Genomic DNA, 27,996 nt, shown 5'->3' on the forward strand with positions numbered 1-27,996 from the left:
CACCAAATGAGACAAAAAGACGGTGTCATAAAATTATAGACAGGAGCTACTTAATGTATCACCAGACATATCAGCCATCCCATGCATAACCCAAAAAGAAGTGGAAATGGCTGTAAAGGAGATGAAAGACAGCAAAGCAGCAGGAATAGATGGCATTACCAGTGATATAATCAAGATTGGAGGAGAGGACATCACTCAACATCTAGTTAGACTTTATAACCAAATATTGGATGAAAAAAGCATGTTATCACATGTGTATAAATTTTTTACAAGGATAATAAAGAACAGAATAAAAGGAGTAAATGACATGGAGGTCCAGTTAAGTTATCTGTATAAAGGAAGTAAAAAAGATTGGACTGAACATACACAAGGATAAAACTAAATATATGACAAAGCACCAGTCAGAAGACTCCATTGTAGTTGATGGCGACATCATCAAAAAGATGGATGGTTATAAATTTCTTGGTCTAATAGTGAAGATGAAGAACAACACCAGGAAATAAGTTTTGATAATAATAAAGGCAGGTTGGAGTTGCTTTGCCAGATTCAAGGATATTCTATGTGATAAGAAATTACCAATGCATAAGGTGGGCAAAATTGCAAAATTGTCCAGCCGACCGACTACCAAAATTACTTTACTGGGACGTGTGTGCGCGCGAAAATAAGGATAATTATTGTGGCATAAAAAGGCCAAACGGATGATAAACATCAGAAATTTGCTCAAGTTTGTTCTGATATTTCGGCGTTTGTATCAATGGCCCAAGATACAATGTGATCCAATTCTCTTTAAATTACAAATATTGTGCAAAATTTTGCTATTTTCGCCTGTTGTGTCATACGGTTGTAAATTGAATGAACTATGACTTTGCTAAAGAGTGCTTATAAATTGATATGCTAGGCACTCGACTGTTGATTATGCTAAAAAATTATTTTGCTAACACATTTTCTCCAAATAAAATGTGCAGATATCGATATCGATATCGATAGGATATTAAGGTATTTGATCTAATAACACTTCTGACCTATATTGTACCAAACCAAAGTTTCTGTCTTTGTAAACACATTCATTTTCTTAAGATGAAAACATCAGTTTTTCGAAAAAAGTGCCACAGTTACAGTTTTGGTTGTTTGTATGGATCATTTTGTTTAGTATTACCTTTAAAAACTACAAGTTACTAATATTGTCGATACATCTGTAGTTTTGTATAGTTTACGACTGATATCCATTTTTCTAGAATAATTAAACAAAAATTCTTGTACTGAAGCTGTGAAAGTTCTATTCAAACCGGCAAGTTGCTGTTAAATAAATTAAAAAAAACGCCAATATAATAAAATTGAAATTAGCATACAATAACAAAGATGGCGTTGTACGTACATGTGCCAAATTATTACAGTGTAAGTGAGCAATTGATTTATAGATCATTTAACACGATGTGTATACATTTTTCTTTAATTAACCGTCATTTTAACTAAACCTCACATGTTGTTTAGTAAGTATTTTGTACAAAATAGCAATGTAAGTATAGTTCAATAAGAAAATTAAGTGCGTTTTCGTCTGAAAATTTGCAACAATGGTTCAAAGTCCACCCATGCAAAGTAAAAATTGCAGTATTGTAGTTAAGCAGGATTGTAACAAAAAAGGTCAAAAGTTTTGGTAATTATTACAGGGTTGATTAAGTATAACTTAAGTTTAGAATATAGCCTCACTGCAACCAGTGATTTTTTACCTAAAAGGCAAGGATGAGTGCCATAGTTTACTCATGGTTGAATGCGTATTCGACCCCGCTTACAACTCTTTGTGCAACGGTAGATACTTTTTAGATCTAGCATAAAGCCGAATATAGCTGTAGATACCCATTTTCAGGGATATATCGAATGTATTAGAACATGTAAGTATTGTAAATAATTAATGCACATTCACTTCTATAATATTTCAAAAATGAGTGCTCACGGATGTTTTAAATTTTAGAAGGACAAATGGAATGGTACTAAGATTTTCAAACGCCGTTTACTAAGAACAACAATTTTGTGTATTCAGCACTGTGCCGTGTTTTGATGTATATCTTATGAATGGCCAAGTGGTCCAAAAACGCGTAAGACAAACGTGTAAGGTTAAACGTGTAAGGTTGCATCTTACACGTGTAAGATTTCATCTTATACGTACAAAATTAGAGTTAAAATTAGGGTCAGGTTTATGTATAGTGGCGGTACTGGGGGGGGTGAAGTGGAAATATTTTTCTTGACTGCAAATAAATAAATTCATAACACACTCCTTCAGAAGAAAATGACAGTCCCTGTCCTCATGTGTAAGAATTATCAAATAACATCATCAGCAGCTACACAGTTCTGACCTCATGCTCGTAAGAATTCCATTACGTCATCGATATCCCCAATTGGCACACCCATTTAGCACGTAAAAAATGAAATATAAGTTTGTAAATCAGTTATATCTAGCATATCTGGTGTTAATCTTTTTCCGTAATGGAAAATGCAAAATAAGAGTTTATCTCAAATTATTATTAATTATCAAATTATTTAACCAATTGCAATAAATGCCACTATTTTCGCCTATACTTTTGCATGTGGAGTTTGTGTACATCCGGAATTTAGGCGCTAGCGCCCTAAAAGCAACTTTTGTTCAATATTTTTACGATTTTTCAATTTTTGCGCCCTTTTTCTTTGCTAATTCGTTTTGCCGCCCCTTCGTTTTTGCCGCCCGTTTTTGCCGCCCCTTCTTCCGCCGCCCCTTCGTTTTTGCCGACCCCTACTTTGACCCCGGGGGGCTGGCGCCCCCCCCGCGCCCCCCAAACAAATTACGCGCATGCGAAGTACACTGTTCAATATTTACGCTGGGTCTTGAGGGTCGAATCTGATTGTTTTTACTTGATCCAAGAGGAGGGAATGTTAAGATTTAAGCGGACGCGAGGAAGGAACGCAAAATTTGAAATATGATGATATGGTTGAAAAGGTCTATAATATATTAATATTTAATTACACTTAATATATATTTATTTCTGATTAAATCTATGATATTTTAAATATGCTCCTGTAGTATAACATTCATAGGTAACCCGGAACAGTTTTTGGAGTAATAATAGAGGTGGTCGAGGTTGAACGTGGTGATGGACGCAGGAGTAGTGCTGTTAGTAACACTCAGCTTACTCGCAACACAGGCAGTTACCCGAGCACAAGGTTTGTACGTTACTTTTACAAATTAAACAGGTTTTCTTATTTTTTTCAATTGTTATAGTCAGTACTGTTTGTCTGGCAACCAGTTAGGAGTGACCTCCATAGATTTTTGAAGGGGCCCCCTGTTCAATATTTGGGTGAGGGATAGGAGGGTTCACCCCCCAAACTGTAATATATTTCCACTTTAGATGTTTTCCTTTATTCAGGGTTGGGTGGGGAAATCTCTTTGCTGCTAATCACTTTTCCTCACCAGAGGGCGATGATTTAAAACAACAAAAAAACACCCCCTGTAAGTCAAATTCCCTGCCTTATCCTACGGGTGTTACTGCGGGCAAATATATTCCTTTAAGGGGGTGCAAACATTACCGTAATGCCAGTGAGGTGTCCATGTTCCGAATCATTGTGCTAAGTACATTCACGTTATGGAATCCAGTGACCAGCTTAAGGTCCCTGTAAAACCCTCGGTATCACAAATTTTAAGATGTAGAAAGTAAGTCAACCTTTGTGACAGGAATAGTTATAAAATACCTAGGGTCAAAGAGTTTGTTGTCTGCTGTAATCAACTGAAAATGTAAATGTGATAATAATGAATGCCTAAACAAGGAGGCCTATGTGAGTGTGTTCATAATGCATGCCATTATCAAGGAGGCCTATGTGAGTGTGTTCATAATGCATGCCATTAACAAGGAGGCCTATCGTCATGATCGTTGTCTAACATTGAACCATACCACCATATGTCAACAGAAAGGAATTATAGCTTATTCTTTAGCACCACTGTAAAAGAGAATATAAGCGGGAAGCATTTTCACTCGCCACGACAAGTGGTGCGGAAGTGTTGCGCTACTGACTTTTAAGATGACTTTTTGAGCAAAATTAATTTAAAATTTCTAATTCCTGACCATAAAGTATTTTACCGTTCTACTGAACTGCAACAAAGTTAAATGGTACATACCCAGACATTATTCTGGGTAAGCCCATTCCCATTGCTTATGATTCCAACCCTATCTATCACAACAATAATATCCGTTTCAAATGTTGAGTACAGATTCTTTTAACTTTATCCTTTTGTTTTCATTAGATGTAAACCCGTGTAGGTCTCAACCATGCCTTAATCAAGGACGTTGTGTGGATAAAAGCCGAGGCCGGTACAGGTGTATATGTCGACGAGGATGGACTGGAAGAAGATGTGGAACGGGTAAGAAAAATAAGCAGCTCTACTGAAAATTCACGCTCATCTAAATTCAAAGTGCAAAATGCCTTTGTGGTATAAGGTTCAGTTTCCGTCGTCTAATTTGACAATGGTCAGATAGCTACAAAGAAAGCACATATGTTCAGCCTTCCCTTTGTTACACATAGGTTACGATATTAGTAATACTATGAGATCACCCGTCTTTTGCGGTTCGTAAATGCATAGAGTTTGGACTTGATTGCTCTCAAGTCTTTGCATGTTGAACCATTAGAGGATTTTAGTTGCTGAAGGAGTCTGGGGAATAAGTCCCCACTCCGTAAAGAATGAAAGTCCCCCGTACAACCACACAGTCACTAAAAATAGGGCTACTGTTGAATCTTCTCCCCTGTAGGACAACGCAGTAACAGAATTCCAATGTAGGTCTACACTGACAGTAAAAGAAATACAAAAACGACCTCTTCTTAATAGTAGTCTACACAGTAAAACAAATTAGCTCGGTAGGATTTTGTAAGGGTACACATTGAAAATAAAGAAATACAAGAACTATAGTATTTCACGGCAAAACTTGTCTCACACATGATAACAAAATCAAACACAAAGACTCCACATAAGTGCAGTAAAAAGTTATCAGCACCGAACTAGCATCGTATATTATTGTCACCATATTATGTAGACTAGATGACCGCAGATGTGTGGCTAATTAGGTCATTATTTGAGATGTTCATAATACTGTTTGATTTCTTGAGGTATAATAGGTACTTTTTCAGATTCACGATTACAGGCATATGATCTTCAGACAGATGATAGGACAAAATCCTTATGTTACAATTATTGTATTGTGTTGGAATAAAAATATTTAGCTCAGAGTGAGCTTTCAGTAACTTATTTGGACACCCACAACGTAAACAAAAAACCAAATTTGATGTTTTATTGGGGTGCGGACAAGCTTGTTCTTCATATCGCAAAAGTCTGTTTTTCAAAATAATGTAAACTGTAAAAGTGTTTAGCCTTACCAATTCGTCAAACTCAGTAATTCGTCAAACTCAGTAATTCGTCAAACTCAGTAAAAGAGTAGCAAAATGGGAGGAGAGATCTACAAATCACCCACCAATTTTGAATATTCATGTTGGCGAAGAACTACCACCTGGTGCAGATGCAACTTGGGTTGAATGGAAATGCCTTAATAGGTTAAGGTCTGGTGTAGGAAGATGTAAAGTCAACCTCAGCAAATGGGGATATCGAAAGAACACAGATGTAACCAGCGATTGTGGAACAGAACCACAAACAATGGATCACTTACTGTGTTGCCCTCAACTGGAGCAAACATGCACAACTGCTGACTTAGCAGTTTACAATGAGAATGCTGAAAAATGTGTGCAGCACTGGCTGAAACACATTTAATCTTGTGCCGTGGACACGCTAAAAAGAAGAAGTAATATTATGTCGAGTATGGTTTTGTTTATATTTCAGTTGCTGATGTTAATCAATGCTTATCTAGTCCTTGCATTAACGGAGCAACCTGTAATGACAGAATAGGGTCGTATACTTGTACCTGTGCGCCAGGTTGGACTGGAGTTAATTGCGAACAGGGTACGTCTCACAGTAATTTTGTAGGTTATTTAAAGGTCCACAATCGTTATCCAGTCTAACTTACTCTTAAAACAATCAAAACCTTAAAAATACGCACACAGCAATTTTATCAAGCACTGTCTTTAAAAAAAAGATAAAGTTCACGGATCAGGTGTACAGGTTGTGTCAAAATGATACAGCCTGTACTGCGTTCATTTCGTACGTGCAAAATCTTGGCTAAATACGCAACCTCGCTTCGAATTTGGATAGATATTTGTTTTTGAATAGATATAGTTTGAAATTGCAAGCGCTCTACATGTATTATGTAGTAACTAGTAATTTTACGTCCATTACTTTTCAAGATATTGATGACTGTTCGTCAGAACCTTGTCAAAATGGAGGGACATGTGAAGGCGGAATTCTAGAATACTCCTGTCAGTGTATTCCAGGTTATACGGGAACCAATTGTGAATAGGATGAATATGTAAAGTAAAAAACAAAAAAATAAAAATCATTTGTATCAAATATTAGGATACAGTTAGAAGACATGAGACCTCAACCATGATTGAAAAATGGAACAAACTTAATATGCATTATGGATTTAGTCGAAGTGTTAAACTAAAAAATCTCTTTACAGTGTTAAGTGAATGGAATGTATACAGGCTACTTCTTAAAATGTAAGGAAATATAATCAGGTGCAAACCTTCGACAATGACTGATGGTAAAGATGAAATCGCATAAACTTTTAAAAACCGTATCCTCCATACATAAACTCCCATGTGAATTTTGTTGTTTGTTTGTAGAAATTAATGAGTGCATGTCTCGACCATGTTTAAATGGCGGCAAATGCGTTGATGAATTGAATCAGTACAGCTGTGTATGTCAAAGAGGATGGGCTGGAATTAACTGTCAATCAAGTGAGTCAACGGATATTGATTATTATTCATATATCTGAAAGGGTGAAGTGCATCTTGAAATATCCAGTTCTAGAATCAGAAGACGAAATTATTTTTAAAATAACAGCTCCTAAATAGAGATAAATAGGGATCACAACGGATTGATCAATAACAAGCTTTATATTCCAACATCTAGGAGTAAGTAATAATTAAAGTAGCTGCTGTACATGAGTACATTTGCCCATGGACATGATTAATATAACTGTGTACCACACCTATTTTAAAAAAAAATTATTTTTTAGAAATTTATTTATATGAGAAATGAAACAGTAATTCGGATGTGAATCTTGAATAATCCTTTATGGTCTGTTTTTCCTTTTCAAAAGTTACTTGTGAAGAAAATGAATTTCTGTGTGATGATGGCGTTGGCTGTGTGTTGGAAAGTTACCGATGTGACTATATTCCTGACTGTAATGATAACAGTGATGAGTCAGGATGTACTTGTATCCCAAGCATACAGTTTCAATGTTTAAGCGGTGGTTGTGTGCACAACTCGTGGTTATGTGATGATATCGAAGATTGTTTTGATGGAAGTGACGAATCAAATGATACCTGCCACGCTATTAACAGTAAGTTATTATTCATAATCGTTTATTACTAGTTGAGTGATGCGAATGTCAAAACAAACAATATTTGTGATGATCGGATACTCTGCAACTGTTATCCTTTTTAGTACAATGTAAATACACCTGTGTTTTTTAAATCTTTCATTTGTAGGCTTCTTTTGATTTTTTCCTTGATGCGAATATGAACCATTACATTACGCCAAATATGCAACAATATCAGATACTGCTTAAAATGAAGTATAATAATACCTTCAGTCTTTTAAGTTACGATGTGCTCTTTTTTCTTTTCTTTGAAAATACACATTGTTACTAAAAAAATTTAAAAAACAGTCATGAAGGACAAGGTAGGTAATGGTGTCTCAAATGGACGCTAAAGATCAAATGTAAAAGGTGCCCCGTAAGTGTGTGCCAAAATCGCTTGCCCCTCGGTTCGATCTTCCAAAATTGCGTGCCTCCACCCTGGCTCATAATTATTGCACAGCCTCTCACCGTTGTTGTATTGACAGATATTGATGAGTGTGCCTCAGAACCCTGCTGGAATGGAGCGAGTTGTCAAGATTCAATTAATACCTTTGTATGTCTGTGTCCGCAAGGATATACAGGAACACTCTGTGAACAAAGTAAGCCATGTCTACTGGGAAGCAGATGTATGCTTTAATGTCAATTATTGGTACATATATAATTGGAAGTTAACAGATAAATGCCAATGAGATTGGATGAAAATTGAAAGTTTTAAGGTCAGACCAGTGTTTTATTCATCTTTTCACATTCAAAATGGTAATTATGACCATTCAGATAATTGTAGAAATCGGTTTTTTTTTGGGGGGGGGAGGGGTTGCAACATTGGGCCAATGTTGGAACGCCATTCCTGTTTCGATAGTTTACAAGTAGCGACGTACTGAATGGCTGGACATTATCAGCTATCAAAGAGATACCACTTCCAGCTGCCAATCACAGAGGTTTGATAAGATTTTGTTACAAAGTGATATAAGGACAAAACTGTGCATGTTGGTACTTCATTGCTTGGAATCTTATGTGCTAATAATCCCTAAATATTTTGGTAGCTAATAAATATATCCAATTTAAATTTCGACTCACTAAAATACTTTCAGACATCAACGACTGTACCCCAGACCCATGCCTTAATGGAGGTACATGCGAAGATGGAGTAAATGAATACCAATGTCACTGTTCTGCTGGTTACTCTGGTCCAAACTGTGAAGTACAAGGTAAGTGCAGGAACAAACCGCGTGGTCGGTACTACAGGGTAACCCGGAATGATTAGTACCATTCAGTGCCCATTTAGTACTTTCAACTTTTTAAAACTATGAATGTCATTTCTGTTAGCTATATTGTTTTAGATCTATACCTTTTCCATTTACCAGCATTCTCGGCCCTTATCAATGCAGACGTTTGAAACATGATCTTTATCGTGGCATTGTCTTTTTTAAGACAGTTCTTTTTGAAACTATGAATATTATTTCAGTTGGCTATATTGTTATAAGATCTACCTTCTATCTTTTACATTGGACATTGGACCCTTTCTTATTGGAAAAAGCTTATGTTTGACCGAAACGATCTCTGTTCTGAATAATTATCTGCAATATCATTGACCATGTTCGACACAAAATGTAAATATTGTCATATTTTCGTTGTGCTTTCTTATTATTATGTTCCTCTAAGACGACGAAAATGCCATTGAAGATTTCCTTTAGAAATGGTGGGATTTTTTGGAAGTATAGTGAATGCAGCACCTTCTGGCGACAAAATAAGTTAATGGTACAAATGCGCGCGACGAATGAACAATTTTGCCACATTGAAGCTAACATGGCCAAATATGAGGTTAATTTGGTTAGAAATCCATATACATGCGAAAATATGGGGGATGGTTGTATGGACCATCAAAATATGGGGGATTTATTAAGGCGCCATTGTATTTGCAAAGTAATCACCTTCCATGGAAACTATCCCATGCTTGTATAGCCTCATAGTAAATTTTGTCTGTGGGTGGGGTGGGGTTGAGATTGGTTGTTTTTATAGGGCACTAAACATGATGGTTGAGTTTCGCATAATTACCAGCATGTTATCGACCATAATAATACTCAAATTGTAATTTATTGTTTTCATTGTCTTTAATGCAGTTTGTTCAGAGCCCGAGATCATAATAGCAAGAGATAGTAAGGTCAATTTGACGTCTTATGGCTACCCTAATAATTACATGAATAACATGCGGTGCTTCTGGACTGTGCGGTGCCAGGAAGGTGGCAGAATACTAGTGCAGTTCATAGACTTCTCTACAGAAATGCTCTTTGACAACTTGTACATCGGAACAGCACAAAATGGACGACTTTTAGGATACTCGGATAATGCCCTGCCTCATTTGGATGTTTTGTCACCAGCTGACGGGATCCCCCTCCATTTTGAATTCTACACAGATGAAATTGTAACAAAACGTGGCTTTCATATTTGTTTGACAAATATAAATGCAGAAGGTAATGTTTGGTTAATACTACCCTACCATGGTTCGCCCTGCATAGTCCTGTATATGATAACCCTTCTAATTTGTGTACTTATACACACTCATTTTTTCTTGAATTTCTACTTTTTGTATGACTGTCATGTCCAGTGGCGAACTAAAATATAAAGTTTTCATATTTAAACCCGATATTACACATTAACTAAAAGCAAGGACTCTTTAATGATGTCAAATTAAATGGATTGAGCAAAACGTGGTCCTGCAAATATAAGTTAAGCACACTTGATTATTGGTATTAAAACTTACAGCAAGGTCACTAAATGTGTATTATTTAGAACAACTTTCATAAGTATGCAAATGGAGCTACTGTCCAAATGGTTAAATGGACAGTTAGGTTGTGTGAAACGATGCACGATTCAGAAACCGCAACGACGCACATATACATAGATTTAAGCCTCATACTTAACATATTATTAATGAAACATGCTATTAAATTTAACATATTCTTAAATGGAGCCGACTGATGGACACGTCAATGTCATTGGGATCTTACGTGTCATAAAGCTGGGATTCATCAACATAGATCATACCATTAACCTTCTATCGCTTTACAATGTCTTTGACTGGGAAAAGTATCGTGCACAAATCTGAAGGCCAGCTACTTATTTTAACCATTTGTTTGCAATATCATGTAGGAGTAAACCATTAAGGTTCAACACATGTGACACCGAATTTATCTTATGCCCCTAGATGAGAACATCATTATCTATGTTGTCGAAAGCGGCATATACGTAGTGTAAAACAAGTATCACGCCCTTTTACTATCAATAGACAGGAGAAGATAATTGAAACCCTGGATCACGGCGGTTTCACAGCTGATACTTGCGATGAGCACTTTGCCATGAGCGCTCAGGATATAACTTATTCTCCGTAAGATAAACCTACAGTTGTTCCACAGCAGCGTGTTTAGATGAGGGAAATTACCTCAGCTGTCTTGAATGTTGAAGGGAAGGAACCAGAAAGCAAAGACTCATTAATCAGCTGTGTGAAGGTTGGCAGAAATACAACCAAGGACTACTTAACAAGTCATGTCGGCATTGGATCTAATTGACATGACTTGGGAGGCGTACTGTCAATCAATTTGTGAACTTCATCTTCTGGTTGACGGTACTCATAAAATGAGTGAGATCAGACCCATCAGTCTGAACAGGATTGTTAATATTATAATTTCGTTTTTATAATCAATTCCGTTTGAATGTTTTTAAACTTGTTTGTCATTTTCAGACTTCGTGGTGTGTCCTGGAAATCAACTTGAAGTGATTGATGATTCAATGTTTTGTGATGGCTTCAATGACTGTCAGGATGGAAGTGATGAGGGCATTCTTGTCAATTGCTGTAAGCTATACTAATGCACTATTTATGTGACCGTTTTATACCTCATGCAATTCCATGCAACTTGTGCAAAATACAGCAATTTACATCAATAAAGGTCGAGCTACTCCATAGCGCTTTCCCTCCATACCTGGAACAGGATAGAGCGGCGTGATGGTTTAAGAGACTGTACGCTGCGTTCATTATTGGTGTGCTTGAAGGAAAGTAAATTGAAATGTCAGCCATGTGGAAAACAAACTTATCTTTCCGCAGCACTCACATAATGTCTTATTAAATGTTAATTTATTCAAGAAACTGAAACTAATGTAATGATACTTTATCGTACGCAGTATATTGTGTACCGTGTGCAATAAGCAATTATTGATTACCCGTCTTAATATCTACCATAATTAAAACATGTCTAATTCCAAACCAGGCTATTCTAACGGTATCATTCTTAGACATGTTTTATAAACTTTATTTAAAATATCTGCTTGCAATAATATCGCCGTTACCAACATGTTTGAGCAGAGTATAGGGCTGATAATACATGGGCTCAGCGATTATGATCTTTGGGGCTTTCATTCTGGCAACTGATTTTACCTTCCGTTAAAGCTTAACAGCCAATTCTATTTCAACTTTACATGTTTAGTGTACGCCATCCCCTCTTTTCCTCTGGAACCATGTTTAAATATCCTCAACTGATTCCAGGCCAATATAAAGAATGTCTGAAAACAGCTTCCGTGCAGTTGTTGTTAGTTCAGCTGTTGTGCTCAGCAACTAAGGAGCACCATATGGTAAGTAATCACTTATTGCACACGGTATTATGATTGTCTTTTACAAAAGTAATAAGTCTCTTCGTTTCAACTTAATAATTTGCAGCGGCACCAGCATGTGATCTTGATCAGTTTCGATGTTTCGATGGATCTTGCATACCGGAATACTGGGAGTGTAATGGCATACAGAATTGCCCCCCATTTAATGAAGACGAATTTAATTGTGGTTCTACATGTAAGCTACGCTCTGTTAATTTACATTTCGACAACAAGGTCAATGGTTTATATGCATGTGCGTGCAGTGTTTGGACAAAACACAATTACACTAAAATACAATTATGTATTATATTCAATGGGCGCAAATTCGACAGTATCAACTAAAATTGTTTTATATCCAAGGAAAGTCTAGATTTCTTATATGTGCACATATAAATATATAGCTATTAACAATGAACATGATTTGGTTAATACTAGTTACATAATTCTTGTTTCCAAATCTCAAATACTCACTAAGTTCTAGAGACAAAAATGTGTACGTATGTGTATCGAGGTGGAAACTGTGCACATGATGGTTTATAATTCAAACATTTTGCTGGCAAATCCAATGAAAAAGTAACTCACTACTTAAAATTTTCGCCATCTGGGTCGAGGACTAGGATCACAAGTGTATTAGTCCACTGCTTTTCTCGAGAAACTGCTATTAACACTTTTATGCATTTAAAAATGCTTATTTTGATGAAACCTCCATCTTATGGTTCCAGAGATATGGCCATTTTTAACACTTAAAAGTATAAACAAGGTATCGTCTCTCTCGATCACATATACGAGCCACTGCTCAAAACAAAAACATCATCACTGATAGAGCAACCTTAATTTTACATCTAATGTAGTCTTAAAGGAATAATAAACAACCCAGCATCAGTCAAACTATTTAGATTCAGTCAAAATATGAATCTTAAAAAAAAAAGAAAAAAAGCGCAATGATTTGTAGTGCGCTACGCACATGTTGTCGTTGACCACTACGGCGTCACATCATTCCATAAATCATTTAACAACAAATTAGGGACTTTGCTGCTTCAAGATCGCACACCCTAGACATTCCACAAATAACCATCGCAACCAGGATCAGCTCCCCGAGTTTCGTACGGGTTGCAACGATACAATTAGCAGTAAGTTCCTTGTCCAGAGGAATTTAAATCTAACTCAATTTTTCCACGAGAGCGTACTAGGCATTATTTTTAACTATCTATTGTAATTAATTTATTGTATTTAATGTAAAGGCCACAATTCAAAAACTTCTTTTTAATTTTATTTTTTTGGTAGCCCTATAATATTTGCCTAGTCTTATGTGTAAATATATTCGCTTCAGTTTCATATATCGTTCTTGATGTAAAGTATGTATTATGCAAGGTGCTGTAAATTAAACAAAGTACTATGCCAGTGTTCGAACACTTTGAATTAAATGTAGAATGTAGAATTGACACTATTTCTCTGATCAAAGGTAAATCATGCAAATTTCGCTTTGTTTGCCGATGTATATATTATTACATAATTTGTTATTTACAGTGTGCGGTAGTACTGTCATAAGTACCAACGAATCCTACGCCTTGGAAAACTTGAATTATGGTAACAACGAATACTGTCAATGGACATTTAACAGTACTGGTGAAAGATACATCTTAGTTCACTTTGAGGCATTTAGACTTGAGGAATGTTGTGACTTTCTACAGTTTGGCACCGTGGAGGATTTTGATGCATATGGTAGATACAGTGGGGCTAGCGTACCACAAGACCTCGTTATTGCTGATAGATTCGTAATGGTGACATTTACTAGCAACGACTTCAGAACTGATTTGGGATATGCTATTACACTATCAGATCTCAATCCAGCAGGTATTCATGCCTGTTTGGTTATAAACAACATAAATTAGGGACACATACCTGCAAATCGCTTTGTGATATTGGGCACAGATGAACTGACACGATTAACATTTCAGTATGAAAACCAAAAATTATTCCTTAATAATTACATGTACATTAAGAATACAGTAATGTAATTCCTTGACATTTGGTTTAGAAGTAAAGCAAATACGAAGTCCTTTTCTTTATGCATGACACTTTTTTAATTCTATTCTGTCAGATCTGATCACTTGTTCTGATGGTTCTGGAGCATATTTTGAAGATCGTATTTGTGATGGGTTTTTTGATTGCGATGATTCCATTGATGAACGATTCTGTCGTAAGTTATTCAGTTTACTTGGTAATTTTGTGTGTAGACTATACAGTTTGATTGCATTCCCACATAAAATATGATCACATTTATATCAGATTGGTACTTTGGTACCAATTTGTGTTACAAGATTCCGTACATTCAGGAGGAAAGTTGGGAATATTGCCTCTTTTGACTAGTGACGGTTGTCATGTTGCTTTCTGTAAAAAAAAAAATATACACGTCGTTAAGAACACCTGCCGAATATATTCAAAAAATTGCTGTTCTGAGTAAACGGCGTTTAAATTCTTGGTACCATTCCATTGGTCCTTTTAAATATTGAGAACATTCTTGAGGAATCATTTGAAATATATGCTATAGAAGTGAATTGGCACCATTGTGAGAGTCGGTTATTATGTAATGAAAGTTGACCTTTGACCCCATTATATTGCATATTTGGATATAATTTCTTAATTAAAGACTGTGCAATTTGTCTTTAAACCACTTGTGTAAACAATACAATATACTTGATTACGTAACAACAATACCATAAAATCAATAGGCTAGGGACACTGCCAAATCACGCAAAAAGGCAGGCTTCTTAAATCATATCAAAGGCAATTCCGAGAGCAGCCAAAGTACATGATGCATATAAATTTAGCTAGGACGCAACATTATTCTGCAAAAATGGCCATAATGAAAAAGCTGTTATTACAAATGACATTAATTATCTCCAAAATGAAATAGATTTACAAGTAAATGACTAGTCACATATGAGAGCTGGTACTCAATACACTGATTAGTGATGCAAATCAAACAATAATCTGCGCATGCGCAGGTGGGATAACCGATACAGCATGTTAAAAACTTAGTGTATGGAAATGGCAAAAAGTCATGTAAATAGGGCTTAAAATATTACAAATATGCTATATAAATAGAAAATTAATATTTTTTTGTGGATGATCTCAACATCAAATGAACAGAAAATTAAAAAAAAATCTCATTGAAACGATGAGCTCTCCCTCTGTACCACTACTTTTTGTGTAAATATAACAATAATAGAATAACTGTTATATTTTAATCACGGTTTCGAATATTTTCTAACTGGTAAAAAATAAATTTTACATATTTTCATCAGCTCTATGTGTTGATGTCCCACCAGAGTGTACATCGTTGCTATCATACAACCAGACATATTTCCCTAATGGTTTATCTTCTACTCTTGACGAAGCACTGGGATTATTCTTCGATACAGAGAATTGTCATGCCAATGCAACATGGCTGCTCTGTTCTATAATATTCCCTGAATGCCAAGGAGAGGCAAGTACTGCTTCACCGTGTCATCAACAATGCCTGGATATTGTCAATAACTGCACCAATCAATTTGAAGACTTATTGGATGATTGTGATTCATTCCCTGCCGACCAGGAAGTATTATGTTCACTTCCAGAAGGAGGTGAGTTAGCAAGTTAACGGTGATTTAGACCAGCATTTCGTCGTGCAATTTGAAAGGTCAGATGAAAATCTACTATGTAAACAGTGGGCACCATTAACATGATACACTTCATACGAGGGTCATTCAAAAAGTTCTATCGCCATCGTATGTACAACGTTGGTGGCACAAATGCAGAAAGAAGTAGATGAACAAACTCTTACACAGACCGATAACAGAATAGCCTGGAGAGCAGTAGTAGTGTGCGCAATTGCAACATAGCCGGAAGCGTAGACGTTGATGATAGTGCAAAATACTATTCTCAACTGCCTAACTGTCTAACATGCTGAGCTTTCATTAAGGATTAAATTAGGAAATGTTCTTGTCAAGATAAACTGGTACTCACTCAGAAATATTTCAATTCCCATCTGTTCGGCACACGGCTTACAGAACACAAAACAGAAACTGAAAAAATAGTGCAAAAAGTTTAACCAGGGCCCAAAGAAAAGCTTCAACAACAGATAAATTATTCACAAATCAGCCATCGCTGAGCATGTAGCAGCACAAAATCACATAATTGGGTGGGAGGAGGCTCAGGTCATCGACCAAGAAGCTGACAAAACAACCCGTTGGCTGAAAGAAGCAATTTGGATCAGAAGCAGGGGGCGTAACACCATGGACAAAGACGAGGAAGAAGAACCTTTCCTACTTTTATGAACCATGAACGATCCTGATGAAATTGTTTCAAGAGTTTCATTAAGGATGCTTTCAGGAGGACTCCTCCGAAAGAAAAACAAACGCTGAACAAGATAAATAGTCAGGCGTGAATGTAATATCTATTTGAAGGACATACTGCAGTTACTGTCCGTTTTCCTATACACAATACACAGTGCTCTCACCATTGACGCGTGACCCCTACAAATGATGTATGTTGGGAGAATGGACACTTGCCTAGTTAACATCACTGTGTGAAAAATAACCAGCCAATATTTTATTTATTCTCCAAAACTTCTAGCAAATATATTTCTCTAACATGACCTAAAATTACAGCTAGGTTAGATGTTCAGAAATGGTCGTACTTTTGTAAAATATGAGTGAGGGCAAGGCATAGCTAGCCAACTCCCCGTGTTATTTGAATGGAGATTTGACCGAAAATATTGGTATCGGACCACTCACTTCTGAAGGATGCCACAAAAAAACCGGTAAAAGCTACATTTAAATTATTCTAAATAGGTTCTAGAAAATAAAGTTTTGTAACATGTCCTAAATTTTTAGCTAATTTAGGTGTTTGGAGAAGGTCGTACTTTTGTGTTTTAGGAAGGACATGTAAACGACAGATAACACCAAAAATATGAAGAAATTATTTCTAAACCGTGTTAAGTCAAAAATCATTATGTTGCTCATTTTCAAGAATGCTGGTTTACAAAAAGCACGACATTGTCTGATTTCGTGAACAAAGCCACACATAACATTGTTTCCTTTCGTTTCCTTTATAATCGGTTACCCAACTGAAGCTATGAATACCAGCTTTATTGCGATATCGCACATGAAAACAGTCACTTGTGCACAACCAGAGAAGATCCGATTTAATCAGTTGAGCTGTTTCAATGAGTGTTATCTTGGTTTAATAGCTTTTAATGGGGTTAAGTCCTGCAAAGGTCGAGATGAATTCTACTGTAGACATGACTGCATCATGATTAGTAGGAGCTATGTGATTTTATTTCAGATTATCATGGAGATGGAATTTGTGGAATCAGGTCAGCAATAAGAGAAGAGACCAGAATCATTGGTGGAGAGGACGCAGTCCTAGGAGCATGGCCATGGATTGGATCACTAAGACATGTGGCATCTGGGCATATATGTGGTGGTAGTTTGATTTCTGAAAGCTGGGTTGTTACAGCTGCACATTGTGTGTAAGTATACAATTAAAACAAATGACATAATTGGCAAGATTAACATAATTGATTGGTAAACAGTGATACCTCAAGCACATTCAAATATGTAATATTCAAAGTAAATCATTTCTTCTTGGAGAAAGACCTTTAAGAAAACTGGGTTTGGATGCTAGTGTTCACCGATGTCATTGTGTAAGCTTAACTGATGTGAGCCTACATGTTGCACCGTAATTGATAAGTATCATGTCGAGTTTTTCAGCTTCAAAAGCTGGGAGATTTTTGAATTATTCCACAGTCAGGTACTCACATAGTTTATCATATAGATCAACCTGATTGATGTAAACAAAGCTGTTTAACATAACAAACGAAAATAAACGAGGAAAAACGGAGAACAAAATCATGTTGGTGGCATCAGTAATAATAATAATAATAATAATAATAATAATAATAATAATAATAATAATAATAATAATAATAAAAATAAAAATATCACATATAAAGTGGGTATGAACATACCAGCACACTGGCTTAATAACCTTTGACCCCAAATCTATGCACACTATATATGTGTATTATGTGCATGTGTGCAGGTGGCGTCACTCTGCTATGTTGTTTGTGGCAGAAGAAGTATTTTGAAGATTTTTTGTCTTGGACCAGAAGTGACCCCTTAATGACATTTGACCCCAAATTGTTAACGCCAAATATACATGCTTATGTGCAGGTGTCTCCCTGTACTATGCAACTTTAGAGAGATTAAAAAATTAAGACCGGAAATAACCCCTTAATGACCTTTGACCCCAAATATGTGAACACCCTACAAACACTTATGCCAATGCATCTGTGCATGTGGCATCACTCTGCTATGTTATTCGTAGAAGAAGCATTTTGAGTTCACACTAACATATTTGACCGTAAACCGGAAGTAGTTACCCCTTAATGACCCCAGTTCTGTGAACACTCCATAGAGACTGCATAATAGCGTAGCCGATGCATATGTGCAAGTGACGTCATATTGCTATTTAATTTGTGCCAGTATAAGCATTTTGATGATATATGGTTATATACAGGAAATGACTCCTTAATGATCTTTGACCCCAAATCTGTGAACACCCCATAGACGATCCGACGAGCCACATTCCTACACCTTACTGGCGGCCACAGCTAGGACCATTCATCCATTTTACGCGACGCCAGTATCATAGACGTGTAGAGTTTACCGCTCCCGTGACGCGGCGCAAGTGCTACGCGCCCGATGCGCTCGCGATAGTGGGTGTCTTGGATCGCAATACAAACGAACTAAACTAGTTGGCGCAAACAGCCCCAGCTATGGCCGACTTAATCCTGACCATCACGTGGCTAGATACTGGATAAAGCCGATGCATATGAACAAGTGACATCATTGTAGGAGGTAACATGTAAGAAGAAACATTTTGCTCTCAGAAAGAGATAAGAAATAGGTATGTCGTGATATTACAAAACATAACATAGCGCAATACCAAAAATATGATCATTGCGCCTTACAAACAAATTCAAAAACAACAACAGCAAAATAATACATTAATACATTAGAAAATATATGTTTTAGGATCCTTACTGAAAGAATTAACTGGAGAGAAGTCCGTAGTGTAGCCGGTAACTGGTTCCAGAGGGTAGGACCAGACACACTAATTGAACCACCACCAATGTTTCTATTACTCCTGGGGAGGCGAGTGATATCCAGCTCAGAACGGACGCCTTTCCTAGGTGGAATGTAGGTAGCGATGTAGTCAATGAGTCCGTTTAGTAAATGAAATGAACTCCGCAGACCTTGTATTGGACAAAATTCACTTTTTATGTTGAGATAGTAACATTATTAAACATTTAACACTAAATATACTACAAATAGTGAATTTGAAAATGATTTTTAGTAATCAACCCTATTTGACCCCTGCATGACCTTGAACTCAAAACCTGTGTACACCCCATAGACACTAGCGAAAATGTCAATGCATATGTGTCAGTTGTATCTCTGTACCATGTTACCTGCAGGAAAAGATTTGAAGGTATTTGGTTAAGTACCAGAAATACCCCCTTAATGACCTTTGACCTCAAGTCTGTCTAGGCCCTATAGACCCCGGCTATAGCTAAGGTCAATGTCCAAATCTCATTACTGTATCATCTAATCTATACGAAAAGAAACATTTTGGTAAAAATCCAACTGGACAAATTTTAGAGTTTTGCCCATTTTGACCCCAAAACAGACAGACTCCCTGTCCCATGTTTAAGCATTATCTGATTACAATTCAATATTCACCTAACGCTAGAGCTATTTTGGGATTATTCTAATGAACACAACACTATTAATAATTCGAAAAGTGACATAGAACTAAAGACAAAAAAACAAAAGTAGAGTAGGAAAGGGAAGTTGGGAGATGAAAAGATTAGAAAGAAAAGAAAGCGTGAGGAGAGAAATGGAGCAGAGAGGGGAGAGGGAGGGTAGTGAGACATGATGTTTTGCAAGTCTTGAGTCTTTTTGGGGGGTCACATTAATATGGACCAGTATAACATTAAATTTGGGTCGACATGTTGTAGAGTGTAGACCTATCCTGCCTAGTAAAACCTAATTATTACGATCAGACACATGAGTAAGAGGGCGCTTGACCAGTGTTCCATAAAACTGACTTATCCAGCCTTTATTGCAAGATAAGAGTGTCAGTATGATTGAGCACCCATTATTGTCACTCACATATTATATTAAAATCAAATTTAGTGCATTGATGACCTTGAAATGATCTCGGATGACCTTCAAATGCATGTACTAAATTTCATTAAAATCACCTGACAATAAAATATGACATTTGTTTGAGCTCCGGTGACCTTGAAATGACCTTCATCATATTTTGTATCATATCGACATCACATATTTATTTTCATTCAAATTGGACACACTTTAGAACTTTATCACTTTTGACCCCAAAAAGCCCCTCCCCATGTTTAAGCCAAATCTGATTATAATCCTATATGCACCCAATGCTATAGTTATTTTGACGTTATTCTGATGATCACAGCACTTAATATGCAGCAAATAGTGAATTTTAAGGTTATTTTCAGTAATCAATCCAATTTAACCCCTGTATGACCTAACTACTGAAATACAAGAGTCCAATTAAAAACAAGCCTGTTTGGCCGAATCGTCATAATAATTATGTAATGTATTGTAGGATAAGCTATTTCTAAATATTTAACTCCAACTACCTGCGAACATGGAGCTGCATGTTTAAAGCTCACTGAATTTTTGAACGTAATGAATTACAAATCTAGAAGTAACAAAATGCTTGATTTATTTATTATGAGTGCTACAAGTTTTTGTTGTTTTTTTCATTCAGGTAGCGACGAATTTTACACAATTTTGGATTACCATCGAATAATATATAATTTGTGTTTATCCATGGTAATAAAAGAATTTTAGTTTGAAATTGCTAGACAGATTGTATAGTGTTATTCATCATGTTCATTTGCGGGTTTTTTGTGTGTGTTTTTGAACATTTCTCAGGGACGTTTATAACGGCGATTACTCAGGTTGGTTTATCGTTTTTGGAGACAGAATACTTGATCAAACATCAAATGAGGAGCAAGTAAGAGATTTTGACGCTGCCATCATACATCGAGATTATAAAGGCTCTCTAGATGAATTTCATGAAGACATTGCATTGTTACATCTACGTGAGCCAGTTACATTTACTGATTTTGTTCGACCAATTTGCCTGACAAAAACTTGGCAAGAGATAGATTCGTTTGAAGAATGTTGGATTGCAGGATGGGGCCGTTTTAATGTCTCCGGTAAGCATAAATGTGTGCGATTCCGGTAAGAATACGTGAGTGTGATATCCATTTATTGTCTGAAAATATAAATTATTATATATATTATATATATTTATTTACTGAAAATATAAATAGAATGTCGTATGAAATCATGTTTCTTCTAATCAGTTTCGAGATATAATTGCGCTTATTATAACGTGACTATTATTTTCTGTCATTTTAGATCTATATACAATCAAGAGCTACCCAGATGTGATATTCATGTGACTTATAATTAATTTGCACCCTTTTTTTGCATGTGTTTTCCATTGCAGATTATGCTGCTTCAAATATCTTGCAAGAAGTTGAAGCACCATTGTGGTCCCAGAAAGATTGCCGTGATTATTACATAGATAATGGCAGCCCAGATTTAGCACCACCTGATACAGAGATATGTGCTGGTTATTTTGGTGGTGGGCCAAGTACTTGTCAGGTAAGTCAAGCCCCAAGAAACTGATTAGTATAAAATTAAGCAGATCCGGCCTTAATTAAGGCTTCAGTTCAAAATCCATGTCAACCAATGTTTAATACCACGAGTTGTTAGAATAGACCCTCTTTATTACGGCTGGGGGTTGTAGATAGTACAAACTATACATTTTTAAATCCTTGTCGTCAGACGAGTAATTGAATACATGAATCCAAAACCCATCCAAGTCCATAGGAAGTGATTTTGAGAAAAAAACCTGTGTATCATTTTAATTCATTCAGTTGGATTTACCTGGTCAATATGGTAAGTTGTACGTGCAAATGGGTGGGTTCAACTGTATTAGGTATGACGATTAGCATTTCAGGGACTTCGTGGGGTTCATTTTAAATTCTGGACTTGGGTGGTTTTTTGAATCATATACTAAGACAAAAATGTTGGAATGAGATTACCACTAGTAAGATAATACAAAATAAAGCACAAAGTTATGTATAATGTTGATAAGCATTCTGCCATGTAATATAAACCACACTCTTTCCATGATTAAACACTTTTTTTCCCAAAAGTCACTCTCCAGCAATGAATGTGTTACAAGTGGACTTTTATACATACTGGATTTCAATCAATGTGTTACAAGACTCAAATCATGGACTTGGGTTGATTCTTTCATACATGCTATTTTTCACATGCTCAATAGACACAGAGGATGAATTTGAGTTGTTCTTTCATACATATGACAGGCCTATGTCCCAGCAAACACAAAACGTTTTCGACATCATTCGCAAAAGGTTATAAAGGTTGTCAGAAAACGTTTAAATGTCGGGTTATATAAAGGGTATATTAAGAGTATAAAACGTTTTCATAACCTTAAAAACATTTTTGATAATGTACTGCTCAGAAAACAAAAATGTTTTACAGAAAACGTTTAAATGTCGGGTTATATAAAGGGTATAAAAACGTTTTAATAACATTCCAAAAATATTCTTGAAAACTTGATACAAAACATTCTAAACAGAATGTTATTCTAGGGTTGAAAAAATATTTTGCGAAAAATGTTTGCCCAAAATATTTGCAATAACGTTTTAAAAACGTTTTCTTGACCTTTATATAACCCGACATTTAAATGTTATTAAAAGGTTTTGAAAAAAACATTTTAAGAACATTTTTGTGTTTGCTGGGTTCAAATATTTTAACATAATGTTATTTAAGTATTGACACAATATTTGGCAAAAATGTTTGCAAAAATAGTTTTCAATAACATTTTTTGAAAACATTTTAAAATATTGTTGTAGTGTGTTTTCATACAAAACGTTTTAAAACGTTATCATGACCTTTATATAACCCGACATTTTAATGTTATTAAAACGTTTTTACTTAAACCAAAAGCCAAAATATAACTTATTTAAAACATTTTTAAAACGTTTTTGTGTTTGCTGGGGTATAGCAACACTTTCCCATGCTTAACTCAATTTGGCCAAAGTATGGACTTGGGTGGCTTTTGTATTCATATATTCAATTTGATATCTCTTCAACAAGATCAAAATGTTTTTGAGTTTTACGTGGTGACATTTCGTGACCTCTAGCGAAAAATGTACCCTACAATTTGAGCCCACTACCCCCTAGCAGTGCTTTAGAGGGTTTATGTTAACCACTCATGGTATCAAAGATTGATTGACATGGGTGTTGAACCCAAGCATTTTTTTTTTTTTCTTGCTCCTAGACTAAGACTAATAACTATGTGGTGGTTGATCAATCGCTGACTGACTTTAACTTGGCATATTGGATTGTTTTGCTACCTTGGGAGCATTTGTAAAATTTCCGTTATGCTGAAGATATTTACTCTACCTCTTTCCAACGTGGCAGCTGACGTGGTAGCTACAATTTGAAATATTACAAGACAATAAATGGTCCCATATATAAAATCACACATTAAATCACACATTTGGTGCGTATTGCAATCATAAACCAAGCATCATAATCATATATTAACCGTAGACAAGTCGGGTGGAGCTGACAACAAGCTGTACATGCAAGCCAGACAAAATGTCAGACATCGTGAATTATCCATTTTGTAAATCTTGTGTTGCCATCTAACCTATGATCTAACATGAATTCATGGTCATGTGACGAGTCTCAGATCGAGATGTGCAGGCGCAACTTCTTTGACCTTTACTCCAAGGAAAAGCTCCTTCTGGGGTTCTGTGGCATTTAAAGAGTAAAGTTTTTCCCCAGAAAGAGAGATAGGCCTCAGTATGGAAACAGCTGCCTCAACGTGTTGACATCACCATCTTTCCGAAAGCAAGAGTACTATAAAACCATTTCGATATTGAGTTAACCTTACAGCATGATAATAGCCCTATGGTTCTATATCATGAGGACATAGCAGCTAAATGAAGCCAAATATAGCCTGGATATCACAATATATATATAGGTCTTTTAATATCGTTATTTGTTCGGAATATTAAAACAAACCGAGCAAATCATTGCTAAGTGGAACCAACTTCCCACCCCTGAATTTCAAGTCTTGAATCTAATGAATATATGAATAAAACTTGGCTATTTTTTCAGTAACATAGCTTGTCCAAAAATGGCAAATTCCAGCCGAGATTGAAAATGATCTTCAAACTAACTGTTCAATTAGCAGCCGACGTTTTGAATCCTTTTAAATGATGCACACAATAAATCACTTGTTCATTTTGATAGGGAGACAGCGGTGGTCCTTTGGCTTGCCGTGACAGTGAAGATAATCGATGGCATCTTGTTGGAATCAACAGTAAGGGCGTGAAGTGTGGCGAATTATTGCCTTCTTTGTTTACCAGAGTTTCCAGATTCTATTCGTTTATTGAATCTACCATCAGACAATATGAAGGTAACTACTATAGTTGAAATGTTAGCAGCTATAATCCTCTGTTTATTCATGCTATTCAAACCCGTCATTGAGGTTGTGCATCCACGTACATGTGATTCAAGCTGTTGTATCGCATATTAAGCGCAAACAGGGCACAGGAACAGGACATAACGATAATAGAGACATTGCGATTTCCAAACGTAGACACAAAATTTGTCCATTTCACATTATGTTAAAGACAGTCAAAGATAATGACAATACGAAGGAAAGTCTAATTATTATATATTATGATCCTTTTTGTTTGTAACAAATCATTATAATAAACTATAATATTTGGGGAGTACAAAAAAACAATTAAGTTTAATCAGCATGTTAAGTCAAAATTTTAGTCAAAATCAAATTAGGCAGAGACTCAGCTTACTGTTAATACTATGCCCTCTATCAACCTAGATTAGATTAGATCAAATATTATAGGCTTTATTCCAGCTGACTTGTTCTCCTTCGTGACGAATGAGCACAATCCAATTTGGAACCGAAACTATCAATAAAAGTAAGTGAAAACGTAAGTTCCACGTAAGAACGCAATCTCTCTATTATCATTCAGTGGAAGTGAGTTTAATATGGAAGTCAAATCAATTTTCCCAAAGACTCCTACGACACAAAGACTTAAAAATGCGCGACACACTGTAACACATATATCTGCAATCTTTGGAACACTCCCATAAATCCATCCATTTACCTTTCAGTTATATAGTAACAACAAACCAGTCAGTCCCATCCCTAATTACAGACATTACCATGTCATATTGCAGCACTTTCTGGGGAATGTTTTAAGATTCCAGAAGTGATATCATCTCCATTTTGCAACAGGGTTTCCATGATGTAATCCAGTGGTCACGTGCTGTTATCTGGGAACCCCAAGATAATAATAGATCTGACTGTCTTTGTTAGTGTGATTACCCTGAGGTTTTGCCAAACATTATCACATTTTGATCCAAAGATATTTTACGTTCATGTATTTTGCATTACTAATAATCATAGACTGCGGGAGTAACAACATAACGGTCATTTGTTTTAACGAGCCATACGCCTTAGAATACTAGAATTATGATAATGCATGCTGTCAATGGACATTCAACACTACTCAAGGAAGATACATATTGTTGTAATTTTCTACTGTTTGGCATGGCACATCGCTGTATGTTGATGCATATCATTATGAATTCGGCAGAGTGACGAATCGAGACTTTTGAGCAAATTGAGTTTTTGTATGCCTATGATTATGTTTCAGGTTATCTTTTATTTCCACCAAAACTTAATGGTAAATCTTACTCACCGACGTTTTTATTGAAATTTTGATTTGGACGAATCGCGCCTAAGTGCGATAAATGAATTCGGCAGAGAGACGAAAGTACTTAGCTGTACAAATCATGTTGATCTATAGTACTATATAGCGGGAAACCCCGAATTTTCTATATTACACGTCCTATACTAATATATTTGATACCAACGTATAGCTGTAGGTATCTTCTATCCAGTGATACCAACATAAGTACAAACATTCCCCAAATGATATTGCTGTGGTTTAATAATGTGAGTGCGCGCCCGTGAAATCGGAAAATCCCGGAAAATCATACGCAAAATATAGGCCAATATTGTTATTTTTGCTTTAAAATCCTCAAGTGTTTGCTAAATATTACAGGGATGACTATTTATAACTTATATAGCAAGTTAAGTCTACATAGCCTTAGAATAACCAGTATTTTCAACACAAAAGCCCCAAATCAAGAATGCGTTTACAGGTAGTTGAATGCGTATTTGACCTCTCTCTGCGCAGTGGTAGAGACATTTTGGATACAGCATAAAGCCGAATAAAGCGATTTGAAGGATATATCAGAACATGCAAGTATTGCCAATAATTCTACTATAATATACATTTCAAATGAGTGCTCACAAATGTTCGTAATTTTTAGAAGGACCAATGGAATAGTACCAAGATTTTCAAACGCCGTTTACTCAGAACAGAAATTTTGGGCATTCGGCACTCTGCCGTATTCATAACGGATTATGGTAGATACAGTGGGAATAACTTTTAGTAAAGGTGACATTTACTAGCGACGGCAGTGTAAATTTTTCGGGATTCGTTATTTTACACTGTCAGATGTCCAACCAGCAGGTAGATCTGTGTTGTGTATGCACATATGCACATGGGACGTTATGGTTTCTAAATCTAGAAACACTTACATTTTAGTAACATTTGCATTTTGCTTTTGTTATCCATGTTATTAAAGTTTAAAACCTTACTCAACTTAATAACCAGCTCTATAAATGAAGTATCTAGTTGAAATAATCACGTATTTCGTTAATATTACAATACTTTCAGCTTTGTAATATTGCTTAAATACCATATAGAAACACTGTATTTTCTAAAAAAAGCAACACCGCCCAAGATATTCTAATTACTAACCTTACTCAACTTAATAACCAGCTCTAAATAAAGTATCTAGTTGAAATAATCACGTATTTCGTTAATATTACAATATTTTCAGCTTTGTAATATTGCTTAAATACCATATAGAAACACTGTATTTTCTAAAAAAAAGCAACACCGCCCCAAGATATTCTAATTTGTTTCCCACAGCCACATGTTGGGTCACTCTAATAACACCAACAAAAATTCAAAATTTTGATGTTTATTTTTTATATTTGCATTTGAATTTATCAAATAAAAATTCAATTTTTTAAGACATTTTGAGGGGGTATGTTTAGACACCCCCAGAGCCAAATGATAGGGGTTGGTTGAATGTCAATTGTTCTCTGTAATGCCCGGGGTAGATGTTTCCTACAAATACTTAATTTACTTAAATAACTTCAACCACTTGTGAAAAAATGAGAATACAAAATTGGCTTAAATTCAGGAAAAATTCATCCATTTTAAGGGGTAGATTGTAACAAAACAAATAAGGGCTATAAACCCTTAACAAGGGGGTCAGAATCCTGAAAAAGTTTCAGTGAGAATGTTTCATCAAACACCCCTACTGCACCAAATATGGGCAAATTCGGACAACCTTGATGTTCCTGCCACTGCCTGGCTTTCTCCGGCATGATCAATTAACATCTTTGGTGTGTTGCTTTTTGTTTCAGAAACCACGCCTAGGGCAGAGGTGACAGAAGAGAACAAAAAATGACAAATCAAATGATATTGCTGTATGAGGGTAGTAGTAAAGCTATTCTAAAACTTCAAATTATATAATCC

The 27,996-nt window shown here is 35.9% G+C and overlaps 1 protein-coding gene across 1 annotated transcript; it reads left to right on the forward strand.

The window, feature by feature from the left end:
* Positions 1-106: 106 nt before the first annotated feature.
* Positions 107-27,996, forward strand: LOC140154573 (uncharacterized). Its single transcript, XM_072177143.1, has 19 exons — positions 107-205; positions 3,251-3,326; positions 4,268-4,384; positions 5,849-5,968; positions 6,751-6,864; positions 7,230-7,472; positions 7,976-8,089; positions 8,582-8,698; positions 9,611-9,961; positions 11,230-11,340; positions 12,199-12,327; positions 13,659-13,985; positions 14,233-14,331; positions 15,440-15,757; positions 17,460-17,646; positions 21,161-21,447; positions 21,744-21,901; positions 24,596-24,761; positions 27,885-27,996. Exons 1-19 carry the CDS (start codon positions 107-109, stop codon positions 27,926-27,928), a joined length of 3,177 nt encoding a protein of 1,058 aa, XP_072033244.1. The 3' UTR covers positions 27,929-27,996.

Source organism: Amphiura filiformis, chromosome 1, assembly GCF_039555335.1.
Source record: "Amphiura filiformis chromosome 1, Afil_fr2py, whole genome shotgun sequence".
In the NCBI taxonomy this organism is placed as follows: Eukaryota; Metazoa; Echinodermata; class Ophiuroidea; order Amphilepidida; family Amphiuridae; genus Amphiura; species Amphiura filiformis.

What these genes read in the sequence shown, in the direction of transcription:
- LOC140154573 (XM_072177143.1), top strand. Translation starts at nt 107, where the DNA reads ATGGCTGTAAAGGAGATGAAAGACAGCAAAGCAGCAGGAATAGATGGC. An exon ending in TGGAGTTAATTGCGAACAGG is followed by an intron (nt 5,969 to 6,750) that starts GTACGTCTCACA and finishes GTTTGTTTGTAG; the next exon opens with AAATTAATGAGTGCATGTCT. An exon ending in TACCATCAGACAATATGAAG is followed by an intron (nt 24,762 to 27,884) that starts GTAACTACTATA and finishes TTTTTGTTTCAG; the next exon opens with AAACCACGCCTAGGGCAGAG.